The sequence below is a fragment of the Sceloporus occidentalis genome, unplaced genomic scaffold, assembly GCF_023333645.1.
Source record: "Sceloporus occidentalis isolate IW3139 unplaced genomic scaffold, rSceOcc1.0.p SCAF_16, whole genome shotgun sequence".
In the NCBI taxonomy this organism is placed as follows: Eukaryota; Metazoa; Chordata; class Lepidosauria; order Squamata; family Phrynosomatidae; genus Sceloporus; species Sceloporus occidentalis.
Window position 1 is genome coordinate 12,519,896 of NW_028316996.1, and position 19,962 is coordinate 12,539,857.

At 41.0% G+C, this 19,962-nt stretch overlaps 1 protein-coding gene across 1 annotated transcript in view; it reads right to left on the bottom strand.

Annotated features, from left to right (window-relative positions):
• The window catches only part of LOC149303040 (adhesion G protein-coupled receptor V1-like), a 165,437-nt gene that overhangs the window by 70,346 nt on the left and 75,129 nt on the right, over positions 1-19,962 (bottom strand). Inside the window, exons 69-79 of the mRNA XM_089481806.1 lie at positions 19,729-19,878; positions 18,177-18,650; positions 17,872-18,015; positions 14,742-14,913; positions 13,200-13,335; positions 12,129-12,964; positions 10,228-10,345; positions 9,025-9,196; positions 5,116-5,358; positions 3,556-3,963; positions 1,949-2,133 (exon numbers count right to left, since the gene is read on the bottom strand). Of these exons, the coding sequence (XP_089337932.1) occupies positions 1,949-2,133; positions 3,556-3,963; positions 5,116-5,358; positions 9,025-9,196; positions 10,228-10,345; positions 12,129-12,964; positions 13,200-13,335; positions 14,742-14,913; positions 17,872-18,015; positions 18,177-18,650; positions 19,729-19,878 (3,038 nt within the window). The remainder of the gene's footprint in view (positions 1-1,948; positions 2,134-3,555; positions 3,964-5,115; positions 5,359-9,024; positions 9,197-10,227; positions 10,346-12,128; positions 12,965-13,199; positions 13,336-14,741; positions 14,914-17,871; positions 18,016-18,176; positions 18,651-19,728; positions 19,879-19,962) is intronic.

The window sequence follows — 19,962 nt, forward strand, 5'->3', positions numbered from 1 at the left end:
GAACAGTCATCCGAGTACTGCTAGAATCAGAGGACAGACCCAGCACACCCAAAGCAGGTCCTCTAAACCACTCTAGGTGCGGGTATTTCCCGACTTCTTAGGACAGGATCTTGCCCAATGGCCTGCCGTGCCGCAGTATAAGCAGAGTCCTTCTCTACGTCTCCTGGCCTTCTCGTTCTCCGACAGACGAGTGACACCCAGCTGCATAGGCTCCTCAAAGGTGGAAGGAGTCGTAGGTGGTGGTGAGAACTGAGGAACAGGACGCAGAAGGGAACGAACTCCTCTCTCGTGCTCTCATACTGTCCCGTTGTATCTGACGATCGCGGAGACGAAGATCAATCTGTGTCACGTAAGAAATCACAGAGTCTAGGTCGGAGGGAAGATCTCGAGCAGCAATCTCGTCTTTTAAAGTTTCTGATAATCCGTTCAAAAAGGCTGCAATAAGTGCCTCGCCGGTCCAGTTCCAGGTACGACATTCAATAGCATAATCCATGAGAGAACGCTCCCCTTGACGGAGCATTGTCGGTGAGGAGCGAAATTATGTATCCAACCTTCGCCCGGTCGGAAGCAAAGGTGTAAGGGGAAAGTTGGAAATGAATTTCGCACTGGTTGAGGAAACCACAACAAGTAGTAGGATCTCCTCCATAACGTTGTGGCGGTGGTAGATTCATAGGAGCTTGCACCACGGAAACTGGAGCCGGGGACGGAACTGGTGGCAGTGCTACAGTTGGAGGATGCACCTGTCGTCCGGGGTCAGTACGCTGAAGAACAGTCTGGAGTGCCTGGGCAAACTGATCCAGACGATGATCCATCTCATCCAGACGAACCTCACAGGAACCTTGAAGTCCCACCAAAGCGGGTCTCATGATGGCCCTCTGTTTCTGTCACGTACAAGTAGTTTGGAGACACCGTGGTCAGGTAGGACTCCAGGACAGAACAGGGTCAAACAAGCCGAGGTCAGGTTTCCGGAGAGCAGGATAGTCGTATAACGTAGCCGAGGTCAGGATTCAGGAATACAGGATAAACGTAAACGTAGCCGGGATCAAACACGAGGAAGCAGAATCAAAACGCTATCTGGGTACTAGCACAGGGCATAGACAACCAACAGAAGGCAACGTCTGGCAGAACTGAGGAGGTTTAAATAGGAACCACAGGGGAAGTTCGAATCTCCCGCCAAACCTTCATGCCGTCACTTCCAGTGTCCGGGAATCGCCGCCATCATAAGTGTGGCGTAATCTCCCCTCATATATGCCTGCAGTTTGGGAGTTTGCAAGCGCCGAAGCCGGACGCCGTGTTCCAGGAGGTCTACCTCTCCTGTACGGCAACTCTGAGGATGACGACGGAAGCGGCAGTGCGTTGGAGGGTGGTCTCCTTCTTCTGCGTAGCGGCTGCTGCGGAGGTGGCCGTGCGTTGGAGGGGGGTCTCCCTCTCCTGTGTGGCGGCTGCTGCGGAGGTGGCCGTGCGTTGGAGGGGGGTCTCCCTCTCATGCGTGGCGGCTGCTGCGGAGGTGGCCGTGCGTTGGAGGGGGGTCTCCCTCTCCTGCGTGGCGGCTGCTGCGGAGGTGGCCGTGCGTTGGAGGGGGGTCTCCCTCTCCTGCGTGGCGGCTGCTGCGGAGGTGGCCGTGCGTTGAAGGGGGGTCTCCCTCTCCTGCGCGGCGGCTGTTGCGGCAACGTGGGAGCCGAAGACAGGTGAGTAACACAAACATCTAAGTCTCACTCAGCAGTGTACATATAATACAACCATTAAAAACATCTTGCATAATTATTAAATTAGTTACTTCCACAATACATCCTATTATTGTGAAGGAAAATGAATTGATGCTTCTTGAGAAGATTGCAATGTTCTCTAAGCAGAGCAATACATTTACAACTACTGACACAATACATTTGACTGCATTTGAATTGTTAACCAAGCCATGAATCACAATAACTTTTACTATTATATTTACTTTTCCCCCAGAGATCCACATTTTACTCCTGTAAGAAGTGAGAAGGCATACTGCTCAGCTATTTCAATTAACGGGCTATATCCAAGTGTATCCAACCGTTGTGGGTCAGCAAGACTGCAGAGTATGTCATAGAAAAGAATTCGGCTCTGATCACTAAGAATGTGTATTTCCCCTTCCCTTGTTATCTGGAAATTGGGAAAAAAAACATAATTAAGGACATCAGATACTAACAATAGAACATACATAGTAAAAGAATATAAGAAATCACTAAGCATGTGTGCCAAGTTGATTAAATATGTGTCATACTTCTTTAAATGTATAAAAAATTACCGCAGAAAAAATGAAGATAAATATTTTGTCCTCATGCAAACAGATGTTTAAGGGTCTTAATGGAAAGAGCTATGGTACAAATAAGTGTGAATATACAATCCCTTTAATTGTTGATGCCAAATATCTGCTACACACACAAACAAAAAGAGTTTTATTTAAAAACATTTTATTCTGGGATCACTACAGGGGTTAACAGGCATGTTTACATGCATTTCTGGACAGAGATTTCTTCGTCTCCCAGTGAAGAAAACACCGCAAAGCAAAGGTTCAATCTGCTGTGCAGCATTCCTGTTATATTAATCTGCATGAATGCTGCAAGGGGTTTATTCGACCAAAGACTGTTTTTAATATGGAACTGTAGTATTTGTCCACTTAATCTTAAAATGTAGCTACAGTTAGGTCTCTCAAATGTATGATTTAATACATGTATCTTGTTAAGAGCTTGGGGTACTGTCCCTTCTGTGGCCGCGGTCCTTACTGCTGAGCACCAAGATCTGGCGGCTCGACAGTTCTGCATAGTGTGAATGGCACTGCTGGGGAGATCAGAGATCTCCTTTGCAACTAAACTGGCCAATACAGCAGCATTGGATTGAGATTTATACCACTGGCGATAACAAGAGGGCCCGGTGCGCTCCCTGCAATCCCTTCTTCCTGTCTCCCCGTGGCGGTTTCAAAACAAAACAAAACAATAGTTTAGAAAGGGCCCTTCCGACCTGAATTGGTGAGGTCCAGGTGGGAAGGGCCCTTTCTAAACTATTTTGAACCGCCACGGGGAGACAAGTGTATATATGTACGTATGAATATGTATGGATGTGTACTTGTCTGTGTGTGAGCATGGATGTGTACTTGTATGTGTGTGTGTATGCATGTGTACTTGTGTGTGAGCATGGATGTGTACTTGTGTGTGTGTGTTTGTATGAGCATTGATGTGTTATTTCATGTTTGTATGAGCATGGGTGTATATTTGTGTATGTGCATGAGCATGGCTGTGTAATTGTGTATGTGTATGAGCATGGATGTGTAATTGTGTATGTGTGTGTGTATGAGCATGGATATGTAATTGTGTAAGTGGGCTGAGATGAAGGTGTTTTAGTAAGTATGAGTAAGTGTGTGTAATTCATGTAGGTGTGTTTACATATGCTGTATGTTGGAAGGGGGACAAAGAAGGCACAGACCAGTTGTGTGAGGGAAGTGATGGCACAGAGCAGCTGTTGAAGTTGGGAGGCCCGGGGCAATTTTTTGCACAAGGGCCCCGTGGTTTCTTATATGTTACATACCTTTTCCATAATATTCGTCATGGCACCAAGATGCTCCTCTGACACCTCCACGCCAGCTTTATTGTCTAGAGTCTGGAGAACCCTGTTAAAAATGTTTTCATCATATGGTTGATGCAACTGATCAATTAGCCCCCAAGTAGACTGAGATGAAGAGTCTGATAATATGGTGATGTTGGCAATACCATACAGTTTATCTACTTTGGCACCTCCTGAAGGATCAGTAAGTAAAACCTGAAACCGCTTAGGAAATGGATTGAGTGATCCTATTTCTGGAGTTAGTGTGATATCCAGCACTAGATTTCCTTGTCCTGGTTTAAAAGAGAGTCTTCCCTCCGACTTAACAAAATCTCGCCCAGCTACTGCTGGGGATATCAGTGTATGTCCTGCCATTTCAGGCTTTTTAAGCTCCTTAAAAAGAAAAAAATGAAAACAAAGCAACCACAAGTTAGCAAATTATAAAATTAAATAGATCAATTTAAAATCGAACCCTACATTCATTTTATATCACCTTCAAACAGTTAAAGGACCACTAAGAAATCATTAAAAGGGAGAAACATAGGAAGATAGAAGAAATCATTTAGAGTGATGGCATGGTATCAAATAAAGTGGCTATGTGTTAATAAAGGAGATTGATCAGAGAGGAGTAAGGTGGTAGTTACAACCTTTCGAAAAGTGGCAACATCATCCTCCCCCCAGCTAATGTAAAACATGCATGAGTTCTTATTGCTGCCCTATATGTATCCCTACCAAATGCATGCACTAACACAGAACCCAAACTTCTATTTAGTGAGAGTTACTTAGGACTGACCAACATTTATGAAAGCTAAATTGAAAATGTATTTTAATTAATTATATAATTTAAATATTGCATTCACTTACGGATTAGTGACATGAATGAATATAAATGTTGTTCATTTATTGCTTAATGTTTTGGCGTTATTTAATTGTATTACTTCCATAGGGTAAATTGTGGTAGCAAACCTATATCAGGCATGCTGTACATAGTGCTGATTGCCATACCTGGGAACTCTCCGGGTTTGACCCCGACGTCAGCATGAACTGCCCCTGACGTCAGCGGTAATGCTCCAACATCAGCGGGAACTCCCATTAACGTCAGCAGGACCGCCCGTCGTCAACAGGACCGCCCACCGACGTCAGTATGCAGTCCTGGCTGCATCCCGCAAGGGAAGGCTCCGGGTAGCCGGAACCCAAAAGTTCCCAGGTATGCTGATTGCTTGAGACCTCAAGTAGGTACCACAGGGCTTGAGGAATGAAATGATGAAGGGATTGACTGAAAGAGATTTTTGGCTCAGGGAAGGGAATTTCCACAATTCCTGAGTAATTCTATTATATTTTATGCACAAAGTTAATAATAGGTGATTGACATTTTCATTTTGACAGGACAATGAAAAAAATATTGGTAGAGTAGTATACCTCTAATTTAGTCAATGATAAATTGGTTTAATAATTGGTTTAAAATGTGGTTTGGTAAAGTCCAACGCACGTGACACTGTTTTATATTTATATCATACACCTGGCATCACTAATGCACTAACATACCTGTATAACATAGCCAACAGAAATGGACTGTGCTGTGTTAGATTCTCTGGATATTTCCAAGCTGATTAAAGTGGTTTTCTTATGTGCAACAGCTACTCTGGATCCAACAGCAAAATAAATGAGGCCACGCGGTGCGTCACTCTCTAGAATAACAATTTTGGCAAATCGCATGCTGTTGTTAATTGAGGCACCGCCACCAACTTCATAGATTTCAACAAAGAAGTATGTTTCAAATTCAGGCACCTGGGATATTAAAAAACATAGTTAAACAGGGAGTTTTACGCATTTCAAGAGAAAAAAGTCACAAATAAACCTTGAGTATAACTAAACAGTTAACTTATTTATCACCTTTCTCTAAACCAGCATTGCTTAAAACCCTTTGAAAGTAGTATTTTCATAAGATCACCACCAGAATTTAACACTAGACAAGTTCTAATGACTTATTTACGCAGAGATAGCAGAGCGACTAATGGATGCAGAAAGACATTCACATTAGTAAATACCTTCCCTTCTATTGGAAAGAACTAAAAAAAACTTGACCAGACATTCTAATGAAAATAAAATACCTAAACTATAGCTTCAAAAGTCCTCATGAAAAGCAGGGCTGGCCCCTGACAGCCTTTAGTGGGTAGGGAGTGGAAGGGAAGTGGGTGGGTAATGGCTGTGTCCAAATACAACTCCAGGGGTAGCTGTGGCACAGGCAGGTTGTTTTAGGGGCAGCGGTGGCACAGGCAGGTTGTTTTAGGGGCAGCGGTGGCACTGGCAGGCTGTTTTAGAGGCAGCGCTGGCATAGGAAGGCTGTTTTAGGGGCAGCGATGGCACAGGCAGGCTGTTTTAGGTGCAGCGGTGGCATGGGGAAGCTGTTTTAGGGGCAGAGGCCTACCACGTCAAAGTCAGGCTTACCGTATAGTGATAGGGGTTATGCTGCACTACTGTCAATGTCTGGCTCAGTATATAGTAATGGGTGTTATGCTGTACCATATCTTTTCAGTAAATGTTATTTATTTAAACTTAATTCATTTATTAAGTTTTTTTCAGATTTCTAGTTTTTTCCAGTTGGCATACAGTTTACATTTTGTGAAATAAATATTCTAGTAATATTTACACTTCACTACCATAAATTGCTATGGCAAACACCAATCAAGAGACTGGGGAATTTACTTCAGCACAAAACAGAGTGCCATGCACAGTAACGTAGGTTACCATTGGCAAAAACCCTGCAGACCTGCAATCAAGTGATATTCAGGGAAACCACACTGATTAACATAGTAACATAGTAGTTTAGGTTGAAAAAAGTCCATCAAGTCCTTCCACCTACTATTCTTGCTTATGCCCCAAAAGAAGTTAAAAAAGCGAAATTAAACAATTTTTTCCAATTTTGCCAAAATTTCCTCTTGACTCCAACAGGCAATCAGATTTCTCCCTGGATCAAGAAACTCTAAAATATTAATGTTATATTCTATCATTTACATCCCTGTATGTTCTGCTTTTCTAAAAAAAATATCCAGACCCTTTTTGAAGCCATCCATTGTACCTGATAGCACTACCTCTCTACTTTATGGCAATGCCAATAAAGTCTGTTGCATAGACTTTCATTAGTCATATTACATCCCTGTGTTATTACCGTATTGGCTCGAATATAGGCCGCACTTCCCCCCCCCCACTTTAAGTCTTTAAAATGGGGGTGCAGCCTATATTCGGGGTCTACCGCCCGACGCCCCGGACATGCAGTTCCGGGCGCCGGGCAGGCAGCAGGGTTAGGATACAGATCCCCCGCAGCGGTGCAGGGGACCTGCATCCTACTCTCCGATATGCTGAGACAGCCTCCCCTGCCGGCACGGGAGGTTGTCTAAGCGCATCGCGCAGACGTTCACCGGCAGCGGCGATGCGCGTAAACAACCTCTGCTGCCGGCACGTCTGCTCGGTGTGCTTTAACAATCTCCCTTGCCGGGAATTCCCACGGGTGGAGTCCCGGCAAGGGAGATTGTTAAAGCACATCGTGCAGACGTGCCGGCAGCGAGAGGTTGTTAACGCTTGCATCGCCGCAGCCAGTGAACATCTGCGCGATGTACGCTAACAATCTTCCTTGCCGGCACTTCCCACGGCGGAAGTGCCAGCACCGGAAGTTGAATACGCGTACTGCATAGCTGTCCCCCGCCGACCTTGCAAGACCCCGGGGAGTCTGCACCGGTAAGTCTAGGGGGGGGGGACCTCTTGGGGTCAGAGTGGCAGCATATCTCAGGGGGGGATAGAGTGGCAGCATATCTCGGGGGGGGCACATCTCGGGGGCAGAGTGCATATCTCAGGGGGGGGATAGAGTGGCAACATATCTCGGGGGCAGAGTGGCAGCATGTCTGGGGAGGGCAGAGTGGCAGCATATCTCGCGGGGGCAGAGTGGCAGCATATCTGTTCTACTAAGAAATGTTTTTCTTTAAAAAAGCACCTAACTTTTAGGGTACGGCCTATATTCAGCTGCGGCCTATATCCGAGCCAATACGGTATTAAGTCATTCTATCGTTTAACACAGACTGTATGAGTCCATGTGTTTGGCTAGTAGATTGGGTTAAGATGACAGAGTTAGAAAACATGCAAGTAGTTGAAAATATATTGTGCGAAAAACAATAAAAAAGAAAACAGCACAATCTTTTTCAAACATTTTTTAACACATACTAGTAAAAAAAACACTGGTGAAAGTTCCAATTTAAGTACCTGATAGCTGAAATGTCTCTTTAAGTTCTACTTTCTATAGCTATGCCATGGAACATAGCAGAAACTAGACTTGGGCGCCAGCCAACTCTTCGTGTTCATCTTCGTGGGGGACAAAATCTTCGTATTCCACGAATATTCGCCCTTTCCTGTGTTCGGTTCGGGCGAATATTCGTGTACATTCTTTGTGTTCATTTTTTTTTCTTCATTTTTTTTTTATTATTTAGAAAGGGTTAATACGGGGTCAACGCGGTACGCAGCAGCTTTGGCGCCAGGATTTCAGAGGTCCATACAAGCAACTATATTGGTTGCCGGCAGGGAGCTCCTCTGGCATCAACCAATGAAGGAGCTCCTTGCCGGTGACCAATAGAGTCGCTCGTACAAACCTTTAATGCCTGGTGGCGGAACCCTTAACTCCTGTTCCCTCCTTAGGCCAAGTTTTGGCATCAGGAGTTAAAGGTCAGTGCAAGTGACTCTATTGGTCGGTTGATGCCAGAGGAGGCCCCTGCAGGCGACCAACAGAGTGGTTTGCACGAACCTTTATCTCCTTGTGCGATCCTACAGATTTCCACTCCCGTTAACCCCTGCGATGCTGCGTAGATAAGGTAGGGTAGATGGGGAAGGGACAAGGGAGATTGGTTGAAAATATTAACAAAGACGAACACGAAGATTCTTCATGTTGTGTGTCTTCGCCTTCATGTACATTTTGCAGCCGCCATGTCTGTTTCTTCGGCATTTGGGCTTTATGTTTGCCCGAATACGAATGCACAAGTGTAGCAGAAACCCCATCTGAACCAATCCTTAGGAAAAACCTGTCTGACAACAAACATCTGAACAATATAGTAAGCATTTTGTGCGGTGTATAAATTGGGTAGGGTACAGCATGGAACTTATTTAAGTATTATTCAAAATTCATGTTTCCAATTGTGATAATATTTAACCTTATACGCTGAACATACAGATCAGTTCATTGGTCTTAGTGTTTTAGCAAACATAATATTTTGAATCCTGTTTATATAACAAATGTATGCTGAACACACGACGTTCCTTTTAATTATTTGCCTGTCTTTTGTTCTGTCTTAATAGGCATTGTGTTAACACTTTAACCTTTAAGACTACTAGGAACATTTCCAGGAACATATGATGGCATCACCGAACACTTGCTCCCACGAATTTAGCCTTCAACTGTTCCTGAGCACTGACCTTGTCTGGTTTTATTTCCATAGTAATTATGCACTCAGTTTGGCCTGCTGAACAGATGGTATATCCTGACACTGCCTGCAATTCATTAACCAAGTTTACTTCATCCCTATATAGTTCAACTGATGTTTTATTAAAGGTTGCACGCCAGGAAACCTTCACATCTTCAAATGCCCTGAAAAACAAAACACCATGAACGTTCTTGAAAACATTATTACATTTACCAGACTTGTTTAATTTGTTTTATAAAACAGTAAAAAAAGAAAACAGTACATAGTGAGAGTTCCCCTTGCTTTGAGACTGTACATATTTATAAACCTAGCTCAAATGTTTCCCTCTTCATTAGACTTGTTAGGATAAGGCAGATCACCCCAAAATGTACTGCCAATGTCAGAAATAGGAGCTTGCATTGTTTAGTTATTTGAGTTTAATTTGACTTTTTTTGCATTCATGCCTCTACTAAAAGCAGGAAGCATTAACCTGTTGCACATGCTCAGCAGCACTCCCATTTAAGGTACAGACGCCACAGCCAATCAAATGTATTTTAGCAAAACATTAGGTTTAGACAGGATACATGTGATTGGCTGTTGCTATTCCCATTGATTTCAAAAGGGCCTTAGCAGTGAGCATGTGCAAGAAGCATACTAAGGTACACTCCCTGGTGTCAGAACAGGCTTCTGGGGTAGGAGTTAAACAATCCAAAAGCCTTGTTTTTTTAACTCCAATATTGAAATAATACTTTTAAATGGACTCCAATCGGCATTTAACATGAAATTATGGCTGGAGTGCTCCTTTATAAAACTAATCAGCATGACACTAAAATGTAACTTGTATTTTCTCATCTTTGTAAAGGTGATATTAAATGTTTGAGAGCTCCATAAATGTATTAATTATAACATTAAAAACATTGCAAAGATGTTTTTTAAGTAAAATAAGTCAATTTTGTAAAATGTTAATACTTTAACAAACTGATTTTGTGAAGTTGCCCATTATCAGTAGACTCATTCAGTAAAATGTCTGAACATGGCAACTTTCCTATTTATTTGTTAGTAATACTAACACTGTAACATTATTAGATTAAAAGTTATCAATAGTTCTCAAAATGTATTAGTTTGAGACCACCATCAAATTCTGCTAAGGAATGATTAACAACATTGTCATTGATGGAAAATATCATTATACTCATAAAAACTGCATTTTTCTAACCTCTTTTTTTGTCTTGAGACAACAAGTTGTATAGTCCTCTGTGTAGAATCCTCATCAAGTATCAGACCTTCCATGGACTCCGCTGTAAATCCCAATATGCCATTCTGCAGATCATTTCCTGAAATGTTTCAGAAATCACACCAGGGAAAAACACTCTACTATTTAATGATTGAAACTGTTATTTTTCTCCTACAGATATGCAAAGTGAAGAAACACATTCTACACTAAAACAATAAAAAATATTATGTGTAGCTGGAAGATACTTCACTGAATGAATACTGTACCCGTTCCTTCATAACCCATGCCAAATGTTTACATAGATACAGTATTGTACCCTCTTATTATGTTAAAGAAAAATGTAAGCATATCTATAATTTCACTTTCTACTCAAGGTATTTAAGCACAGAAAGTACCACAATGTTTAAACAAGGCTATTTTTCTGCTATGCGGCAAAAGAGCTTTTCAACCAACTTCATCTTGCGTCACTACTCAACCTAAGTAGTACCTAAAAAAGAAATGAGAGCAAAGTACAATCTGAAATGATATAAAGTATTTCTCTGAAGGGAGTGTACACGTTTCTAATGCAGCATTTAGTTACAATGGCGTTAAGCAGGTTTTACTTTTTAATGTCCTATTTTAAGAGACACTAAGTTTGTCTACAGTTGATTTATATGTACAATCCTATCAATAAAAGGGAACAGAAGATTTGGTCTTTCAGTGTGCATCCCCTGGCTGGGGTAAGAATGTACTGCGCAGCCATGCAAATCCAGTTGACAACCTTATATACCAAGCAATATATATAGAGCAAATGCTCTAAAAAATACCCCTCATCTTATAATCGGGGTCGTCTTGTAATCAGACCTCAAATAAGTCTGACTATGAGACGACTAAGATCCAGATCCCCCGCAGATCCTCCTGTGTCCCCCCGCGCCCCACTTACCGGTACTTCTGAGTCCCCGGTGCAGCAGGAAGGAGTTGTGGCTAGCAGCGGGGGTTGTCTGGGTTCATCGCGCAGACCTTCTCCGGCTTTCAGAGATCTCTGAGAGTCGGGGAAGGTCTGCGCGATGGACGCAGACAACCCCTGCTGCTAGCCACGCCTCCTTCCGGCTGCAGCGTAACTGCGTGGGGTCTACACGCTGCCCCGGCTACATGACAAGGAAGTCAGAAGCACCAGTAAGTTTGGGAAGGGCGGGGGAAAGGAGTGTTAAATGGGGGGCATAAGGCATTTCTGGGGCAGATGTGCATAACTGGGGGGCAGGTTGGAAAATAGAAGGAAATAAAACCAAAATATTTTTCTCAATCATAGCTTTTATAAAAAAAAAATAGTTAAAATGAATTAACATTTACTGGTAAAACTTTTTTCCTATAGGGTCATCTTATATTCAGGCTTTTTCTTTTTTTCCTAAATTAATATTCACATTTGGGGGGTCGTCTTATAATCAGGGTCGTCTTATAATCGAGCAAATACAGTATGTTATTTAGGGGCTCTTGACCTTAAAGTGCCCGGGTCACATTTTATCCTCAGTCCGGCCCGGGATGTTATTAAAAAGATTTTTTTTTTATTCTCAAGTAAACATAAAAATCTCTCTATTCTCTGTTGTACTGAAATGGATACTACCATACTACTAAAGAAGAACGAAGAATGGCAAACACTAGTGTGCCTTCTAAAACAATCTCCATTCCCTAAAAGAATTTGGATATAATCTCTATGTCATTATTAAGCTATGGCTTCGCTGGATAAGAGGGCTAGAAAATCTATATTTAAATAGCTAAAAACAATACATTAACTAAAAAAAATAACAGAAGTGATTAATGGTTTTCAGTGCTGGATTCAGATATGGTTGTGTCTCAAACATGACAGTTCTCTTTTAAACGTGAAGTCAAAATAAGTAAAGCCGTACCATTAATTATAATACTTGAAAATGAAGCATATCCATTATTTTCAGTGTCATCTGCTATCTGAACACCACCCTGCGGATCTTGGAGAAAAACATAGAAAACCTCCTTGCCCTCTGGCTCCTCATCGTCAATAATTTTGAAAGCAACTGTATTTTCACTTTCCCCATCAAGTAAAGTGATGCGCAATGATTTTTCTTCAAAGTCTAAACCTTCAGTGGCCCAGGAAAGGTTTGAAGATCCATGGATATGTTCAAAAGGTAGACTCTGCAACCCGTTCTTTGCACTTTTCCCTCCGAAGGTTCTAAGTGTGACATGGACAACTCCACTCAAGCCTCGAGTCCTCTTTATGTTGATGCTTACATTGTTCATTGCACCATAATTAGCATCCTCATCTACGTAAATAATTGTAGGTCCAATACTTAAAAACCCGGAAATCAAATCATTGGCCAATATTATTATAGTTGAAAGACTATTATCAAAATGTAAGCGAGGTTTTTTGTGGTAGACATCCAAACTTTCCACAGATGTAAGATTAAGGTAAAAAAGCTCATCCATTTCATTAATATTATCATTAATTATTGAAATTTCTATTAAAGCACTAATCTGATGTTTCTCAAAAATCACTTCCCCATTATTAATGGGTACAAAATCTTCCATTGCTTTGGCACTTCCCGAAATGGTCTGAAAATACAGTTTTGTTAGATTCCCACGAAAGCCATACAAACGTTGGACTTGAAGTGTAATTTTCTGCCCCTCTTCTTCCACAGCAATGTGTAGAGAATTAGAAGAAAACTGGAATACACCTATTGGCTCAAATTCTGCAAACAGGAATCCAGGCCTGGGGAAATAAACATAATCAAGTGAACAAGAGTATTCACTAAAAATAGTGAGGAATTAATCATGATTACTGACTAATGATCTTTGGAACTCCAGTTGCAGTATTCAGTGTTGCAAAAATGACTTTGGTGACATACAAAATGCCAGTACTATTCTATATAGGCTGAAGCTAAAATGTAGGCTGTACAGAATGGTAAATATAACAATAAAACTTAAGGATAACAAAAGCATCTTACTTGAAACGGGCTCCACCAGACACATTGCTTTTCAGGTCAGTAAGATACAATGCAAAGGCCTCAGGGCCACTTGTGTTTGCCACCAAATACACTGGGACCATTTTTCTGTCTTCTCCATGTAAGAATATTACATCACCTAGAAAAAGAATGGATAATACTAGACTTCTGCATTCGTCTTCGGGCGAACATGAAAACGAACACGAAGAGTGCGTTTTCGTGTTCGTTCCGAAGACACGCCGAAGAGAAGACAGCGGCGGTAAAACGTAGGCGAAGACGAAGACACACATCACGAAGATCTTCGTGATCGTCTTGGTCTACCACTCTCCGCCCCTTCTAACTTACCTTGGCATCGCGGCAGTTCACGGAAGTGGAAATCCGCAGGTTCGCCGTCACGGGTTACAGGGCAGTTCGAATGAGCCTATTGGTCGCCTACAGGGACCTCCTCTGGCATCAACCAATTGGTTGATGCCAGAGGAAGACCCTGCAGGTGACCAATAGGCTCACTCGCACGGCCTTTGTAACCCCTGACAGCGAACCTATGGATTTCCGCTCCCGTTAACCCCTTCGATGCTGCGTTAGATAACGGGAGCGGAAATCCATAGGTTAAAGGGCCGTGCAAACGATCAATAGGCTCACTCGCGTGGCCCTTTAACTGCTTAAGGTGCAACAAGTGCACCAGTCTGTACAGACTTTAAAAAGTTAACCCCTAATGAAGCAACTTGTCCGGCAGATCCCACTAGTCTCCCTGTTCTATCATTTATTAACTGATAGAACAGGGAGACCAGTGGGATCTGCCGGGTAAGTTGCAGCATTGGGGTTTTAAAAGTCTGTACGAGCGACCCTATTGGTCGCCAGCAGGGGGCTCGTCTGCCATCAACCATTGGCAGACGAGCCCCCTGCTGACGACCAATAGAGTTGCTCATACGGACATTTAAACTCCTGGTGCCAGAGCTGCTGCGGTACGCGTTAACCCTGTATTAACCCCTTAACCGGAAAAAACGAAGAAAAAACGAACACGAAGAATTTCCACGAATATTAGCCCGAAGAGAAGACAGGAACAGGCGAATATTCGCGGAATACGAAGATTTTTTTTCCCCCGAAGACGAACGCGAAGACGAACACGACGAGCCCCCTGGTGCCCAAGTCTAGATAATATACTTCTGTATGATTAGAAAAATCTAGGGGTGTGTATTTATAAAAAAGTTATTCTGGTTCAGTGTTTTACTATATGGCTTTACTGCGGCAAAAGTGTCAGAACTAGTATATCAATGACTTTCATACTTAAGTCCTCTCCAGCATTCTTCCCCAGACTTACAAAGACAACCAGAATCAATGAAAAGCTACCATTCATTGTTAATTGATTGTTAATTGGATGCCACCAACTATATATATATATATATATATATATTTTATTTTTTTTACATAATCTTTACATAATTAGTGTACTGAACTAAGTGTAAGATTTTGGGTAAATGACTGTTATACGAACCTCATCCTAGCCTAATAGATAAAAAATGCATGAACCTATAGTTTATGTCTTACCTGATTGTGGTGTGATTTTACCAAGTCGGACATTATGTGGCATGAAGCCAGGAGGATACCCGGTACTCCAGCTTACAGTTATAGAACCGTATGTTCCCTTCCTATTTATTACAGCTTCACCTCTTCCTGATGTAATATTTGTAAGACGGAAAACAACAGATTCAAAGCCAATCTATTTTGAGAAAAAAAAAATTTCAATGTATTGTATGAACAACATATGCAGACACAAATCTCAATCACTGCAAGTAATTTAAATATAAAGAATAGCTATAATACGTAAAACAAAATATGTTGAAACAAAGAACCTTTGGAAGATTAATGAATCAATTGTATATTGATGTCAGTACACTACGTCTCTAGCACTTTTATATTTGAAGTAATTGAATCAATGTTATTGGGGTCTAATTACTATGTGAGTTCTTGCAGGTTGGCTAAAACGTGAGAATGGCAGCTCAAAGAAAGAGTTGGGCTGAAGTTCACCCGCACTGAAGCCAACATGCATTTGTTAAAAATCTACTCAAATCTGACACAAGCTGAAAAAGCAAACAACTTGCAAAAGGTTAACCTGTAATTTACTTGCAAGTAGCAAATCTGAATTGGTACTACACTATAATTTAGGTTTAATAAGTATAGAGCTGCAAGAACACCCTGTCTATCATCCCTATATCCTGTTCAGGGAGATGGGGCTAAATTTCAAATACTATAAATAAAATATGTGAGAGTATATGGAGGATGTCATTCAAGCATATGGAACCCATTCACATCAATGGGGCCTAATTTAGTAAAACAAAAAAACATGCAATACATCCTCCAAACACTTGGTGGCACCAGTATGCATACAAACGCCAGTGGTACCTGCGGCCTTTTTACAATCTGCTTCATTTTACAATCAGGAGAGTAATAGATTTTTTTACATTTTTTTAAAATTAGTTTATTTTCGGGGGGGGGGGCACCTTTTTGTGTGCTGAAAATAAGGATCGATGGCTTCCATATGACACAACCACTGAGTGTCAACAGAATGAACAGTGATTTTCATTACGTTTTTGGTCCATTTGTTTTTGGACAACAAATTTCATGAACCTAGCAATATTTCTGTAATGACTTTTATTGTTTGCCTTTCGGGATGACAACATATGTGTTCCAGAGAGTGTTAATGTACTTGCATGTGAGTTTTCATGTGAGAATAGACATAATTTTTCTTCTTTTATTATGGAACCCAGATAGAGTTTCCAGTATTCAATCGTTTGAAAGGCCAATACAGCTGGCAGTTTGATACCCTGACCAGCTTTATAGAGAGAACATTTTTGCAGGGAGAAGGTTGTATACTGACAGCCTGGTCAGGAGCTGCATTGCTGGCTCCTCACTGACAGACACAATGTAACAGCTTACACCGAGCCCTGCTGCATTTTAAAAGGAATGCTGTAAGCATGGAGCCTTCGCTATGTCAGCAAACTGGATACAACATAGTGGAAAGATTGTAATGTACTTGCAGCACAACTAAACAATCACCTCTTCCACACTCTATTCCTGTATGTAAGTTAACACTGATGCTGAAACTTAGTAGCTCTGTTTGCGTGTAGATAACCTCTTCAATGCTGGAGTGCAAAAGGTGTATGTGTGTGTCTAACCTCTTTAATACTGGAGTGCCAAACTGATGGGTGGGTGTATGGCACCAAGGCTGTGATGTGGGGAGCTGGGGCTGTGTTAATGCCATTTTTGTCTTCTCCTTTTTGACTTTGGTAACCCTTAACCTTGCCCACTGTATCGTCAGCTTTTACGCCTAACCACTGTATGTCCCAGATTTAGCTTCAGGTCCAAAATGCTATAAGAAGGGAGCAGAGTGGGGTCAAGTAACACAATGTAATGATGGTCTCCGAGTAAGGTAAGGATCAGGGTTGCCATCAGAAATCTTGGGGTCGGGATTTCTCCATCTCTGTTCCACCCATTCCCCCACCTTACAATCCTCCCATAAGCACACTTTATGAGAGCACACATACGGTAACACACACAACACCATGCTCTCATACATGCCAATACCACACCTTATATACATGCATACACACAATCCAACAATATACAGTTAGGTTACTAAACTATTTAGACAGTTACGCCATTTTCATTATTTTGGCTCTGTAGGCTTAAAACAATTAAGATATGATTGAAGTGCACAAACAATTTTCATACGTGATCCCTTGTTTTGAGGGTCAAAATGATCATTCTTAATATTCTTAATATGTTAAAAATTATTTGCAGTAAATGACTGCCTAAAGTCTGGTTATGCCCCTAGTGATGCTTTGCCAGGCCTTTATGGCAGCTGTCTTAAGTTGCTGTTACTTTCTGGGTCTATCTGCCCTCAGTTTTGTCTTCAGCAAGTACGTCCAATTGGGTTAAGGCCAGGTGAATTTCGCTTCTTTGTCTTGAAAAACTCTTTGCCTGCTTTGGTTCATTGTTCATTTGTCCTATAAATTGCTTTCTTATCAGTTTTGCAGCATTTAGCTAAATTTGAACTCATAGTATAGCCCTATACACTTTAGAATTCATCCTGCTGCTTCTGTCAGCAGTCATGTGATCAATTGGCAGCCATACATGCCCATGACATGTCCTGCCTCCACTATGTTGCACAGATAATGTGTTATGCTTTGGACCATTATTTCCCTTCTCGTCCCATCATTCTGGTATCAGCTCAACTTAGTTTTATCTGTCCAAAGAAGTGTAGTCTGGCTCTATTCTTGAAGCTAACCAATGGTTTGCACCTTATGGTATACTTTCTGTATTCCCTTTCATGATGTGGTAAAGATGTCAGATGAGAAGTGGGAGGGAGTAAAGTCAGATAGTATTGATGTGTGATTGGAGTGAGTTGTAATTTATAGGAGTGATGGGAGTGAGTTCTGATGTATCAATATGGTTAGGAAATGCATCACTTCCACGTGGAAACAATGGATAAGTAATTAATGAACATACACTGCATTGTATATAATCAGATTGAGCCTAAATCCATGGGTTTTACATGTAACTTCAGCTGTTCAGCCCACCTGTACTATTTATTGTAATAGAAGGAAGTGCGGAAAGTTGTACTTGCTTTCCCTCTGGTGGTTAGCAGTTGCAATTGCAGTCAAAGTGGTTAAAATACCTCTGAATTGGCAGCATCCTTCGGAACAGATATTGGAGTTGGCTTTTGTTCTTTTAGGATTTGCGGCTTTCCAGCAGTACTATCACCAATCAGGCTCACATTTGTTAATTGAAGAGTGAAATTAAAGCCAGGCAAAAGAAACACCTGAAAGCACACATGTTGTCAGTAAAGTGAACACTAAGCACATAACTTTACAACTATTGTTAACACTAATATTACACTTCTTATTTTTAACTAGAGTATACTATTTATACTTTTACTATTTATACTTAAGTAGATGAAATGGTTTTGAAAAGAATACTGACCTGATTGCCAATTGGCACTGTGCTGACTCCATAGCTGGCACCATGTTCAATCATCACACTCCCTATAATAATTTCAGTGAGGTTCTCTTCCTGTCCTATTCCACTAATTATCTGGTATTCAATTGTGACGTTTCCAAAAGTGCCAGCAAGTCGAGTGACATTAACTAGTATGTAGCGGCCCAAATCATTGGTCACACCAATTGACTGGCTGGTTGAGTACACTGTGAAGACTCCATGTGGATCATCATTTGCTAAAACAGTGAAGTGTGCTGCACTTTTAGCGCTGTCCAAATCTGCTCCCCCATCCACATATGTCAGGTGGACTACATAGCGCTCATCTAATTCCGGCACGTCATCTGGAAGAATCTGGATTATAATCTCAGCAGTGTTGTGCTTGTCGGGAATGAAGACCCAACCGGTGATCTCAGTGAAATCCCCTTCAATGTTCGACAAACTGCTTAACAACCAATAAACCTTCAAAGAATGACATAAGTATTATTAAAATAACAAGGTAACTATTTATCAAATGTTTATTTTTCATGAAAAAATGCAACACAGTTTCCCCGTCACAGGCTGTATTCTGCACAGGACAAAAGAACCACTCTCCAAGTGTTTGTAGTGTGAACAGACATCTGTGCCTGTTTCATAGGCTCTAGAGAATTTTTCTTTGTGGAATGCTCCTTTAATTATTATTATAAATGCAGGTGGATAAGTGAGCGCAGGTAATTTCACTTATTATTAATATGCTCTCATCATTCCAGAGCTGGTGTTGTGTCATAATTGATACTATCTATTCTGATATAAATAACTAAGAAAAGACACAGGAAAGTAAGACATGTAAAACATTTGCCTTTTAGAATTAATAACTAAAAAAACATCATAGCGAAGTATGTCATAGTGTCACGTTAAAATGACTTAAGTCACCAGTTGCCAAATGCATTGAATATATTAACGGGGTCCAACAACAGAAGCGTGCCCAGGGACCCATTACAACTAAAGATGGTGCTGCCTGGTGCATGGAATAGAGAAGGGTTTCATACAGGTAATATGCTTGGATATAGAAAAGCATTTGTATGGGGGTTTAACATCTTTTAATTATTACATTTTGATGTGATTCTTTAATTTTGAGAAATTAGGATGTTTACAAACTTCCCGCCATCATTGCAACCTGTAAGAAACTCATTTTACCCTTAGCAGGATATACCATATTAATTTAAACAATTATTTAATAATTTAAACAATCTTATTAAACTTTTATAAAAGAACATAGAATAATATAATATTAATATAATGTATAATAATAATATGTTGAAAAATAGTTGGTTTTTTTTAGAAAAAAGGTTACATGTTCCAGTATATTTTTTATTTTTATACACATCCTTTTGAACAAATGTATGCTCACCCAATAAACCCCTAACACAAAATTTGTATGAAAACCATGTTTCTTATAAGACTTCACTTAATGTTTCCTCTACTTTTTTTCATTGTAAAGCATACATAGATTTCTATGGAAACAGAACATGTGAAATACAGTAAAAAGGCAGAACATTACCGTTAAGTTCCCCAAGGTCCCTTGGATTCTCTTGACATGTAGAGTTATGTTTAATGCTTCATCAGAAGCTTCTGGCTCAGTATAATTTTTTATCAAAAGTGATTCCTCTGCAAACTGAACAATACCGTTAGGATCCCCAAATTTGTTTATCTAAAGAAAATAAAAAAGTCATAAGCCAAACAGTTTTACGGATTCATTATTCGGTTGGTAAACTATAACCAAATGGATCATCAC